Below are 13,778 nucleotides of genomic sequence, written 5' to 3'. Positions count from 1 at the left end.
TATAATATATATACATATTTGATTTTTTTTGTATGTTGAATTTGTAACACTTGATTATTTTGTTTATTTATTTTCATGATGTTTTATTCTATTTTATTACTTAGAAATGTTGTTGTTTTAATTATTTAAAACTTTTGGCTACATTATACTTATAAGAATAGTATGTTTATGAAGTATTAAACTTAAATAAAATGTGATACTTAATTTTTACGTATTTTTCTTCATATTTTTAAGTTAATATTAAAATTTAGGTGTGTAATTAGATATCCAATTAAAAAAACGATTAAATCCAATTAGTAATTGGATTGGATTGGATTGGATTTTGAGGTCTAATTGGATTGAATCAGATGATGATTTTCTAAATCCAATTACTAATTGGATTGGATCAGATGAGGAAAAAAATGTTGGATTGGATCGGATACCCACCCCTATTTTTAACTATGTATTTTATAAAAGTTATTGATTGAATTTTTTATTTTGTTAAATGATAAATTAGATTTATTTTTCAAAATTGTACAAAATACTATCAGAGCTGATTTTTTTTTTTGTCTAAATAAAATTCAATGATAAGTTGATCTAGAGGTGTCACAATAAAATTAATTATATTTTCTCCATCCTTTTGTAGTAGAAATTATCTTTAGTTATATAATTTTAAAATAAAAAATTATTGAAAATTAAACTTAATATATTATTTTAAAATACAAATCCAATTTATTATTTAAAAAAAAAAAAGAAAGTGTGATTGATAAAATTATATTGGGAAATTCTATAATGCACCCCCTTAAAAGGGGTATATCGATACATCTCTATCTGTTTTAGTATCCAAAATAATTTTTTAGTCAATTTTTTTTCATGGTCATGTAAATTATGGTTATTTAAGACATCCTGCAAAAGTTTAAGAAATTCGAGAAAGTTTAACACCCTGAAAATTGCGTTCAAGCAGTGTGTTGCACCCGTTACTATTTTATTTTATACGCGTGTAAAATAGACTGTTTAAACATTGTTTTCTATATTGTAAATTATTCCGAATTTCTCAAAATTTTGTAGGATATCTTAAATAGCTATAAGGTACATGGATATGAAAAAAAATTAGACTAAATTTTTTTTGGGTAATTCTACAATGCACCCCTTAAAAGGGATGTACTGATGCACCCTTAACTTGTTTCGACATCCAGAAGAATTTTTTAGTCTATTTTTTTTTTCATATTCATGTACGTTATATTTATTTAAGATATCCTACAAAATTTTGAGGAATTCGGAATAATTTACAATATAAAAAATAATATTCAAATAGTCAATTTTACACGCGTATAAAATAAAATATTCACGCATGCAACACACTGTTTGAACGTAGTTTTCACCATGTTAAATTTTTCTGAATTTCTTAAAATTTTGCAGGATGTCTTAAATAACTATAACGTACATGACCATAATTTGATTAAAAATTATTTCGGATGCTAAAAGAGATAGGGGTGCATCAATATATCCATTTTAAGGGGTTGCATTATAGAATTTTCCAATTTTTTTTAAATGTGGAAACAAGAATGTATCATTACATCCTTTTAAGAGGGTGCATTGTAGAATCACCCATTGATATTAATCCTAATAATAATAATAATAATAATAATAATAATAATAATAATAATAATAATAATAATAATAGAAAAATCTGAATTTGCAATTCCAATCTGTCATCTCTCTCTCTTTGAAGTCTTAACCAAATACTTTTTTTTTTGGTTAGATATTCAATATACCGTCGTCGCGTCTCTCCTTCTTCTCCAAACCAAAACATGGGTCCTTCTCCTTCTCCAAAATCCTTCACTTTCCCTCACTTTCCCGCATTTTCCCTCTCATGCCCTAACTTTCGCACTCTCACTCTCTCCCTGTTTGCGTTCCTCCTCACTTTCGCCGCCGCAACGGCCAGTAGTCCTTCCACCATTTACGATTATCTCCGGCTGCACGGTCTCCCGATTGGCCTTTTCCCAAAGGGCATAACTGAATTTTCACACGAACCTTCATCCGGGAATTTCCAGGTCTTGCTGAACCAGCCCTGTAATGCCAAGTTCGAGAATCAGTTTCACTACGATTTCAACGTCTCCGGCACCTTGACGTTTGGCCAGATCGGAAATTTGTCTGGCGTTACGGCTCAGGAGCTCTTTCTATGGTTCCCTGTCAAAGGTATTCGCGTCGATGTACCCAGCTCTGGTCTTATCTATTTCGATGTGGGTGTCGTTGATAAGCAATTTTCTCTCTCCCTCTTTGAATCACCTCCCGATTGCACCGCCGCTGAGCCCTCTGATCTCACTTCCGATGATGCCTCCTTTCACTCGACATCCCACATAGCCGATTTACAGTCTCGCTCTCAGGTTGATTGATATTCCACTCCATTTCATTTTATCCACTGCTACTGCTTCTCTTGAAAAATTTAGTGTCCTTTTGATTGATAACTTTCTTGTTGATATTTAAGATTAAACATTTCTCTGTGATTGAATTTTATGTATTGGCTGAGGAATTTTGTGGGTTTGTTAAGTTTTCTCTTAGATTTCTTTAATCGAATGTGGAATTGTCAATTGTGTTTGTTCCATCTGATGATATTTATTGTGGGTTTCACGGTTACTTTGACAGCTTTTTCTCTGTTTATTCATTGCTTTTCTGAATTAATTGCTATGGATTCTATGGTATATGCAAGTTCTAATATTGATTGAAAGTGAGCTAACTATTACAATGAGTAAATGCAATAACCATACATACACTATATATATGTATAACTTGTAATCTGTGATGCATATTAATTTCATTATTATTGTGATTAGCTCATTTAAATTCTTATTTATTGATGTTCCATTTAAACTATTAACTTTATCGGTTTTAATACTGTTTGTTCAGTTCACTCTATTCACATCAGTACTGGTAGAAGATTTATCTTGTGCTGTGGGTTTTATGAGGGCAATTTTTGTGTAGTTTTTCTGATTCTTCCGTTTGATTCTAGTTCATATGAGATCATTATAAAAGGCTTTCTTTATGTTTATCTTTTATTGCATTGTGATTCCGAGGTCTTAATATTTAAATTGAAATTGCTGATTAATTGTGATTGCATTACAGAATGGATTCCGAAAACTTGGAAATGAAAATGGGCGAAGGAGCGAATTAAGGGCTACTTCGTAGATTGTGAACCAAAGACATCATTCAAGATTCAAGTTATCTCGATCAATCTAAGGGTTTTCCTTTGCCTAAAGAGAATGTTTAAGAGTCTGGTTTGGAAGGTCCTATGCTTTTTGTATGTGTGCTTGCTTGCTAGGTTGTACAGATATTTCAGCCTGATACTTCCATCTTTTACAATGAAAAGTAACAGTTTTGGTTATAATGGACGAAGAAGAAGAAGAAGAAAAGATTTATGAAAGAATTGACCTCATCAATCAGGAACTGAAGGCAAGACAGGTCATTGATCAGGTTGGTTTAGCCAATAATATAATAGAGTTATGTGTTTTTTTTCATTTCCCTTTTGTTGTTATAATACTATGCATATAGAAGAAACGTGAGTTTGTTTTTGAGGTCTTGTAAATTAAAGAATGTCTATTCTGTTGGTTTTGTCTTGTGAAGTTGCTAAGATTTTATGATTTTTTTTCCTTTAAAATAATATAAACATTTGTTTAAATTATAAGATATGGTATCTCTTCGCTTATTACATTTAGTGGACAATATATGTTTTCATGATAGAACGAACTATAGAGGAAGTTATTTCTCTCACCTGTGCTTAAATACAAACAACAAGCAATTAGTGGAAAATTGCTCGGCTTTCTATTAGAACTGAGAGGAGAGAGAAAAGTGGTTTTACTCTTTATTGATATGAAATTGAATTGTTCTTGTTTACAATATTGAAGCTTAAATAGGTGAAAAAATAAAAAATAGGAGATGACAGAACAAGAAAGTAAATAACAGAAATAACTAACTTGAGCTGAACAATCCTAACTAAATAACTGGTTTTAACACGCCTCCTCAAGATGGAGTGTAGAAATTTTTTACACCCATCTTGGATACAATATTGTGGAATGGAATGGGGAAGAGAGGTTTGGTGAGGATGTTTGCCAAGTTTGTTTTTGAAGGAACATGATTCATCTTGATGTTGCCATTGTTTATTTTTTCCCGGACTATGTGACAATCGATTTCAATATATTTTGTTCTCTCATGGTAGACTGGGTTTTCAACAATATGGATTGCGGTTATGTTGTCACAAAATAGGAGAGAAGGTGTCTTAATGTTGATGTGGAGGTCCTTGATGATGGAGTGGAGCCAAGTGAGTTCACATGTTGCATTTGCCATTGCCCTGTACTGAGCTTCAGTTGAGGATCGTGAAACCGTGGGCTGTTTCCTAGATTTCCATGAGATGATGGACTGATCGAGGAATACACAGTAGCATAATATTGATCTTCTAGTGTCTGAGCAAGTTCTCCAATCAGCATTAGCAAATGCTTGTAGTTGAGGTGTAGAGGAGCAAGCTTTATAAAAGAATCGACCCTATCATGGTGATGTTTTCAGGTACCGTAGGATACGATTGGCAGCAAGAAGGTGAGGCTGTCAAGGAGCTTGGAGAAACTGGCTGAGTTTGTTGACTGCAAAACTTATGTCAGGTCTAATGGTGAGGTACATTAGTTTGCCAATTAAGTTTCGACACTGAGTTGGATTTTGCAGAAGATCACCAGTTTCGTTGTTTAATTTGATGTTTGGTTCCACTGGGGTGGTGACAGGTTTGGAACCAAGATGTCCTGTATCATGTAGGAGCTGTAGTTTGAATGGTCTTTGAGTTACTGAAATACCTTTGTTGCAGCGAGCAATTTCTAGACCAAGGAAGAAGTGTAAGTCGTTAAGATCTTTTAGCTTAAAATGTGCATCGAGAGTGGAGATAAAAGTTGGTAATGCTGCAACATTGTTAGTACCAATTATGATATCATCAACATAAATGAGTAAAGCTAAGAAAACTTTTGATTGTTGTCTAGTAAACAGGGTATGGTCATTTTTGGACTGAATAAAGCCTTGTTGTAGTAAAGTGGTGTTGAGTTTAGCATACCACTGTCTTGAAGCTTGTTTTAAGCCATACAAGCTTTGGTTTAATTTGCCAACATCATTTTTAGGTATCACTCCTCTTGGGGTGTAATCTTAAGGTAGTTTTATAGAAACATCCTCATGCAATTCTCCATGGAAGAAAGCATTATTTATGTCTATGTGATGTAGGTCCAATTGTTGATGGCAGCAAGGGCTAAAAGAAGTTTGAGTGTATTAAATTTTGCCACAGGGGCATAGGTATCAAAGTAGTCAATACCTGGTTGTGTGTAGCCCTTGGTTGCCAATTTGGCTTTACATCTTTCGACTGAGCCGTCTGGATTATACTTGATTTTGTATATCCATTTGTTGTATATGGCATACAATCCATCTGGTAGAGTAACTACGATTCAGGTGTGGTTTCTTTCTAAAGCATCTATTTCAACATCCATTGATGTGTTCCAAACCTTCTGTTTGTAAGCATAAGAGGTAGGTTCTGAGATTTTTGCTGTGGCTAGAACAGTAGCTCTGAACCTGGGTGTTAACCTGTCGTAAGAGAGAAAGTTGGTAAGAGGATGAGCCGTGCTATTAGTTGAATAAACAAAATCACAATTTTAATATGGTAAATGTGCAGGTGCATGTATTGGTCTGCCATATTTGGAAACCATGGGAGGCTGCTGTGTTGGACAAACATTTGAAATTTTAGGATAAGATATACTGGTGTCTGCAGCACTAGAAGAAATAGGATCAGTAGTTGAATAATATTGAAAGTTGCCAATGCTAGTTGTTGTGTTGGTCTGTTTGAGTGGAAAATGGATTCATAAAATACATCTCCTGAATGGAAAATATTATTGGTTTGCAAGTGTAGTAAGGTGTATGCTTTCATGTTTTCTAGATAGCCTATGAAAATGCAAGCTCTTGCTCGAGGAGATGTTTTCTAGAAGTGACATGAGATGCATATGCCATACAACCAAAATTTCTTAAGTGAGTGTAATGTGGTTGTTTGAGATGCAGTAATTCATATGATGTCTTACCTTTTAGAGTTACAGATGGTGTTCGATTAAGTAAATAAACAGCAGTAGTAACCATGTAACTCCAATAAAAAAGAGGAAGATTGGACTGTAATGCTAGAGCCCGAGTTACTTTGAGGATATGTTGGTACTTGCGTTCAACAACTGCATTTTGTTGGGGTCTTCCTACACATGAATTGTGATGTGTAGTGCCTTTGCTGCTGTAAAAGTTTGTAAGTGTCAATTCTTTGGCATTTTTACTTTTAACAGCTTTGATATTACTTTTATGTTGAATATTGACAAAAGTAAAGAAGTTTGGTATGATTTTTTGGGCATCACACTTGGCCCTTAGCAAGTAAATCCAGGTGTATCGTGAATGGTAATCGACAATTGTTAGAAAGTATCTGTATCCTTCAATTGAAGGTATGGGGTATGGTCCCCATATGTCTATATGAATAAGATCAAAAACAGCATTAGAAAAAGTGTGGTTAGATGGAAATGGTAATTTTTTTTGCTTTGCCAAATGACAAATTGGATAATGAAATTGAAGAGATGAATTATTGGGAAAATGTAGTTTATTGATTTTATTTGTAATGAGTACAGAAGGGTGACCAAGGTGATTATGCTATTGATTTTTATCTAAGTGAACATTACAGGAAATAGAAATTGGAATCATTTCTTGCTGTAAGTAATAGAGGTTGTCATGTCTCTTAGCTGTCCCAATCTTCAAGGTCCGAGAAGGTCACTGGATATAACATACATTAGAGGTGAACACCATGGTGTTGGAACTGTTATGTAATAAGGCACTAACAGACAGTAAGTTAAAATTAAAAAAATAGTACATAAAGAACTGTTAAGTAAAAATTTCACTTTTAGAATATAAAAATAAATGCAAAATACAATTTCACCTATGCTAAATTTATAACATAAGAGTTTATTAATTTTATGTTCGACCCATCCAAGATCATAATAATAATCTCTTAATTACAATCCTTTTGTTTAAAGGAAATACCATTTGATTTCAATTACGATGATATTGAACTTTGAGGTAAATTTTGGGAAAAATTAGGGGAATTTAGAATTGCAGCTGAACTCAGTCAATTTAATTTACTGACCTGCCTACAAACCCTTTTTGTGAAGGATCAAGCCACTTGTAGTTTAGAATAAAGTATATTTGAATTTAAATATAAGAATTCTGGTAGATGACCACTTTCAGGAATTCTTTGCTATTTAAAACTTAGAAAAATTCGTATGTAGATGACCTTTTATGGAATTTTGAGATTTGTGCTTTATACCATTTTGCGGTATCGGCGATACACTTAGTCTTAGCAATTAAGTTGCTTACGTATCTTTTTATAGGAATCAAGTCAAACGTAGTTCCAAGCATATTTTGTGATGCTTTGATAATTAAGAGGTGAATGACCTCTTTTTGGATCCATTTTTTTTGGTGGAATAAGGGCATTCCATGGATGAGAGCATCCAATTGTTTTGTGGAATGAGGGCATTCCATGGATGAAAACATCCAATTTTTTGTGGAATGAGGGCATTCCATGGATGAGAGCATCCATTTTCATTTATGGAATGAGGGCATTCCATAGATGAATCACGAGACAGTGAGAGGTAATGAACATGAAAATAAAGAGAGAAAGGAATAGGAATAATAGCATTCCATGAATACTTACCCTTGAAGCTTGTTGATTGCTAACAAAAATTTATCGTAGTTTTTTTCTCTGTCTCTTTTCTCTCTCTCTTAGATTTTTTTCCAAAGTGTCGATCTTTTTTTTCTGTTCTCAATTACTCATATTTGTAAAGTCTTTTTTTAATTTAATTTTTATTTTTCTTTTATCAACTTCACCACCCATGTAACGTAATGGGTGAGAGAAAATAGGGAAGCGGGCAGTTAAAGAGTAGAGAGAGTCTCCTGATTTGCCTCTCGTAATTTGACTGATTATTATTTAAAAATCAATTATTCATTTTTAAATTCTTTTAAAGAAATAATTATACTAAAATAATAATAATTTTGTAATTGCGAGAAAATAGGGAAGTGGGCAGTTAAAGAGTAGAGAGAGTACTCTTCCTAGTACCCTCAAATCTTTTGTAATTGCGGATTTGGTTTGCTAATAAAATACCCATTTCCATTCAAAAAAAAAAAAATTATTTATTTATTTATTTTCGTTCAATAGATTCCCCCTCAAGCAAGTGCGTGCCATTTATGTACACGTATCTTGCTTGAGAATTTCGTATTTGATTTTGTCTGACCTGCTTTTTTTGTGCAGTATTTCTAATTTTGAGGGACTTGGCTCTCAACGAGCTCCAAATAATTTAGAAAGAGAAATAGAGATTGGACCATCTTATCAGCGTTCCATTTCATTGACTAAAGTTAAAGCATCCAATGATCATCAAGACCCTGCTTTTTTATGTAAGGTTGAAGATGTAATTTTGGGTGACTTACAATATCATTCTTCACTTGATGATAATGTTGTCCAACACACCCGAGGCTTTTGTCCCAATTTCCAGGCTAAAATTCTTGGGGATATTGACAATAAAAGGGATGCTGATATGGTTTACCAAGTAACTGTGGACTTTTATCCAAGCATTCATCGTGTTTTAGCATAGAAAAAGGCCAATAATAATTTTTTCTTTTATGGACATGCTGTATTTGTGACATATCTTATCGAATGGACAAACCTTATTTTGCGTACAAATCGAGATATTTTAAATCAGACTGGGATTTATGGAGCTATTTACATATCAAGATATCCATTCAATTATGAAGGATCTGTATGGCGGGTTTTTTCTAAACTCTGGGGTCCTCAGTCTAACTCATTTCACCATAGCAGCGGTGAGATGGGAATATCTTTGTATGACTTGAAGGTTATTGGAGGGTTACCTATTTTAAGAATTCCTTATGAAGAGTTCATACCTCCTAACAAAAAATTGGTTGATGGCACTCCATATCATTCTACTACTACAGAACTTTTAATGGTCCATGCTCAAGTTTATAACTATTTGAAGAGTGTCAACGTTTTTTATAAATCAAATAATATAAATGTATCTTGGGAGCAATGGATAGAATTTTTCTATAGAGGGACGAAGATGTTTAAAGGTGTGAAAGAAAGCTCAACTCTTGAGAACGTAGGAGGAGACAACCAAAGGAAAGGTAAACCAAAAGTTAATGTTCACTCTATTCCATTGAACATTTCAAAAGAGGGTAGTCTTGCAGCCTTTCTGTCTTTATGGCTAAGTCGTTTTATTTTTCCTACTGAGGGCTCCAATATTAGACCCAGAACTTTTTATATGGCTTCCATGATGGCTCACGAACACAAAGTTTCACTTGCACCCTCTATTTTGGGATACATTTATCGAGCTTTGTATAATTCAGCCATACATGGCCAGGGGCGAGGTCAAGTCTTCTTACATATGCATTATGTGATAGGTTGGTTAGATGAGCATTTTCGTCGTCTCTATAGTAGTTGGGATCTTATGGATCTTCCTCATTTAAGTAAGTATGCTTGGATCCTTACTGAACGTCGAAAGCATGAATGGGGCTAGACATATTTTAAGGGGAGAAGATTATGTTATGCATCAGCTATTTTCATTTTCCATGGAAAAAGATCTAGACTTTCTGGCTAATGAAGATTTATCTGATGAGAATTTTGAGTTATTGATTTCTAGCGTTCTTCTTTGTTATCCGTAAGAGTGGGCAACGATGCATATTTGGAACCTTATTATCCTAATAGATTTGCTTGCCAGTTTGGTTTTGATCAAGGTGTGCCCTTAGATAAATTTTGTTTGAGTATCCCTAGGAGGAGGCCGTGTGGAATAAGCGAAATCGCTAAAGCTTGGGTTTTAATATTAAGGAGAAATATTGGTATCTACTTTCACATTCCTAGGACTACCTGTATGGGTCAATGCACATGGTGGTACTGTCGTTGGTGGGTGAGAAGTTGCCTTCCATATTTAGGGAGGTCTGTGAAGGCCATTCATTCAACATTGTCCAAGCAACCATTCAAAGAAAATGAGTCGAAGTATGTAATCAAAGATATTCGTTTACTTTACTCCAACCTTGCAGAAGCTTTTGTGAGATGTCCTCCTCAACATAATGAATTTACTGGCACCAACTATGCTGATATTGAGTCGGACATTGGATTAGAAAATGTCCATTCCTTAAACCCACATTTCAAACAAAGGAAACGTGCAAAACATGATGAGTCTTGTCGTATTGAAGATGTCTCCTTCCCACTTATTCAGAGTTGAGAGATGCCACCATCTTATACTTGCTTTGGAGCTTCTAGCCCTAGGGATGAAAAACTTATCGACTGTGATGGGTCTGATGATTATGTTAACAAAGGATTTGACAGTGAGGCATTGCTTGTAGAGCCAACCATTCTACCAGAATCGATTGTCTCAGTAGAAACGGGTGTTCCATCATCAGTTGTACCCTCAGATTTGCTCATTCCTTGACCAGACCCAGTGTTGACAGTGTTAGCTTTAGCAATCACCAACTCCGACTTAAATGAGCATACCAAAAGGTTTGTGATTGAATGCATGAAAGACATTCTTCATTTGTTATCTTCTCCTTTGACCACAGTAGACATTTCAAAACATCGTGCTGACGTGGTTATGCAATTTTACGTGTTGAGTACCCTTTGTGGGCATTATAAATGTGGCTTAGCAGAGGTTGCATGGTTCATTGACTCTGTCAATGATTTGCTCAAGGCTCAAGAAAAGTCTCTCGCTTCTGCTCAAGCTGTTGAGAATGCCCTTAGTCTTGATGAACCTCTTATCATGGACCTTCTTCGTCATAATGAGGATAATTTGGCAGCTATAGATAGTTTGTCCATATCTGTCACTAACAAGACAAAGAATTTTAAAATTTTTTAGGTAGATGAAGCAGAGATTATTGCAGCAGAACTAGCCATACAACAACGACGAGCTCAGTTCGAAGCCAAAAAAAACATCGTTTGAGGTAGATATTTCTAGTCTCAATGATTCCTTGAAGGAGCAACGACATCTCCCTGAGGAGATAAGTCGATCAAATGACCAAGCTAGTGTAGAAAAATTCCATGAAGCTGAGAGAGCGAAAGCAACACTCAAGATTCAAGAAGAAGAAATCTAGAGAAGACTCGGCGATTTAACTTTGTTTCTCCAGATGGACTAAAGATCTTATGATTTTGTTTCTAAAACTTTTTAGTTTTAGTTTCAGCTTTCGTTAGCTTTCTTGTGTTTATTAGCCTTGAAGACTAATAGTATTTTGTCATTTAGACCTTTTAGAATTTTGACTCCTTTGTTAGGAGGAATAAATAATATATATATTTTTATTTTGTGGTTGCATCCAATTTTGTTCAGATTGCCTACGTACCTTTTTAAAGGATGAAGCCGTTCGTAGTTCTTTGCATTTTTTTTAAGGAGATTAAATTTTTTTATGTGTGGTTGGGCCTAGTTATAAATTAGATTGCCTACGTACCCAGAACGGGATCAAGCCTTACGTAGTTCATTGCACACCCGTCTTTTTTAAGTGCGTTGTCTACACCATGGGTAAATACGTTTTTGTTTAAATGTAGAACTTTTTGATAAACTTCCCATTAACACACAGATAAATGCATCAACCTTTTGAATTTGAAAGTTCATACGCCCCTCTTAGGAAGACCTTAGTAACAACATAAGGTCCTTCCCATTTTGCTTCAAATTTTCCTTTCATCCTTCTAGTTATGACAATTTGCCTTTTTACAGTAAGCACTAGATCTCCAAGTGAGAAAGATTGAAATTTAAATTTCTTGTTGAATGCCCTAGCTACCTGGGCTTGGTAAATTTCGAGCTTCTGTGGAATAGCAAGCCGCTTTTCATCTAGTGCTTCAAGCTCAGCTAGACGGACTTGCACATTTTCATTTGGGTCTGTTAATTGAGTAGCAATTCTTAATGAAGGTATTTGAACCTCCAAAGGTAAAATTGCTTCTAGTCGCAACCCTTATCGTGGTTCTATAAGCCCATAAAGTGTGCAACCAGTCGCGGTCCTTACCGTGGTTCTATAAGCCCATAAAGCTTCTAAGAGGCGTTCATGGCAATCCCTCTTATTCTTTGTCACTGTCTTCTTCATGATTTTGCATAACACTTTGTTAAATGCTTTTGCTTGACCATTTAAAGATGAGTTGTAACTAGCTGAGAAACTGTGCTTGAATTTGTACTTGTTCATCAACTTTACCATTGCCTTACATTTGAAATAAATGACATTGTCTGAGATAATTTTTGAAGGAACCACGTATCAATAAATTATGTGAGTCCTTATAAAATCAACGACACCTTCTGCCTGTACTTTCTTTAGTGGTATGGCTTCGGCCCATTTGGAGAAGTAATATGTGATGGCCAAAATATATTTATGGGCTTTGGAAGAGGGTGGCGTAAAAGAACCAATGACGTCCATTCCCCATATTTCGAAAGGTCATGACAGTATAGAAGAATGGAATGGTTAAGGGGGTTGGTGGATGAAATCTTTATGTAATTGGCATGACTTACAACATTTAGTGAAATTAATCACATCTTGAACCATAGTAGGCAAATAGTAACCCAACTGCTTTAATTGAGCCAACAATTTTGGGCCGGCTTGATGGGCGCCACATGTACCGACATGAGTCTCTTGAAGTGTTGGAATATTTATTTTATCAGGATCTTAGATCTACTCACAAGTATGTTGTTTAAACACCCTAAATATGAACTTTCTAAAACGATAAATTAAACACATATAAAGTTAAGAAAACCTTACATTGATGCAGCGGAATTAATGTCTCCTTCCACTCAGATCTCTAACCCTTGTATTCTTTCTGTAGCAGAGTATAATCAAGATCTGAGCCCGAATGTCCTTCTTCTTCAAGTTTGATCCTTCACAGTCTTCCAATCTATGATTGAGTTACTGCTTGCTGTGTGTGGGCACTTACTCTCTCACTAGGGTCACGAAATTGATGAAGGAGAAAAGAGAAAGGGATTTCGGCCAGGTATAGAAAGTGGGGAAGGCTCAGTTTTTCTGAAGAGAGAAATTTCTGTCAGATTACTAATGAAAGCATGTGTTGTGACTGAGCCATCACTTTCTATTTATAGGCAACTACTAGGTTTAGGTTAGGAATTATTTGGCATTAAAATAATGAAAATATTAATTTGAAATCCCACATTAAGTGGCCGGCCATGGTGTTGTATTGGACCTCACTTGATTTTGTAGTTTTATCAAATTTTATCTCTATTTTCTCAAAAACGCCAATTTTCCAATTCTAACCTTTTAAATGCCAAAACTAATTATTTAATAACTAAAATAGATTATTAAATAATATTGTCATTTAATTTAATTATTAATTAGACATATAAAGTCCATTAATAAATAAATAAACCTAGAAACTCTTTTCTTTACAATTTCACCCCTGCTTAGTGAAAATTCATAAAATTAGACATAGTCTAACTTTAGAATTATAATTGATCAATCACGAATCAATTAATGAGTCTTACAAGCAGAATGTTCTCAACTAGAATGGGGACCATGGATCTATATGCTGAGCTTCCAATAAGTGAACCAAATTTACCAAGTAAATTCTTACTTATTAATTCTTCGTTGAATCCACTCTTAGAACTTAGAATTGCACTCTCAGACTTATATAGAGCATATTGTATGTTCCACGATATCAATATGCTATCTCATTTAACCATTGTTATAATCTTATTGTGATTTAAAGATCCTCTATATAGATG

At 34.4% G+C, this 13,778-nt stretch overlaps 1 protein-coding gene across 1 annotated transcript; it reads left to right on the top strand.

The window, feature by feature from the left end:
- Positions 1–1,660: 1,660 nt before the first annotated feature.
- On the top strand, positions 1,661–3,661 carry LOC115724484 (uncharacterized). Its single transcript, XM_061110522.1, has 2 exons — positions 1,661–2,366; positions 3,103–3,661. Exons 1-2 carry the CDS (start codon positions 1,791–1,793, stop codon positions 3,163–3,165), a joined length of 639 nt encoding a protein of 212 aa, XP_060966505.1. The 5' UTR covers positions 1,661–1,790; the 3' UTR covers positions 3,166–3,661.
- Positions 3,662–13,778: the final 10,117 nt, after the last annotated feature.

Source organism: Cannabis sativa, chromosome 2 (assembly GCF_029168945.1).
Source record: "Cannabis sativa cultivar Pink pepper isolate KNU-18-1 chromosome 2, ASM2916894v1, whole genome shotgun sequence".
Lineage (NCBI taxonomy): Eukaryota > Viridiplantae > Streptophyta > Magnoliopsida > Rosales > Cannabaceae > Cannabis > Cannabis sativa.
Note: the sequence above shows the minus strand (reverse complement) of the source record. Positions and strands in the feature narration are given on the sequence as shown.

Excerpts from the sequence above, each read along its gene's own strand:
- LOC115724484 (XM_061110522.1), top strand. The coding sequence starts at position 1,791 with ATGGGTCCTTCTCCTTCTCCAAAATCCTTCACTTTCCCTCACTTTCCC. Across the intron at positions 2,367-3,102 it reads ATTTACAGTCTCGCTCTCAG|AATGGATTCCGAAAACTTGG; the intron begins GTTGATTGATAT and ends ATTGCATTACAG.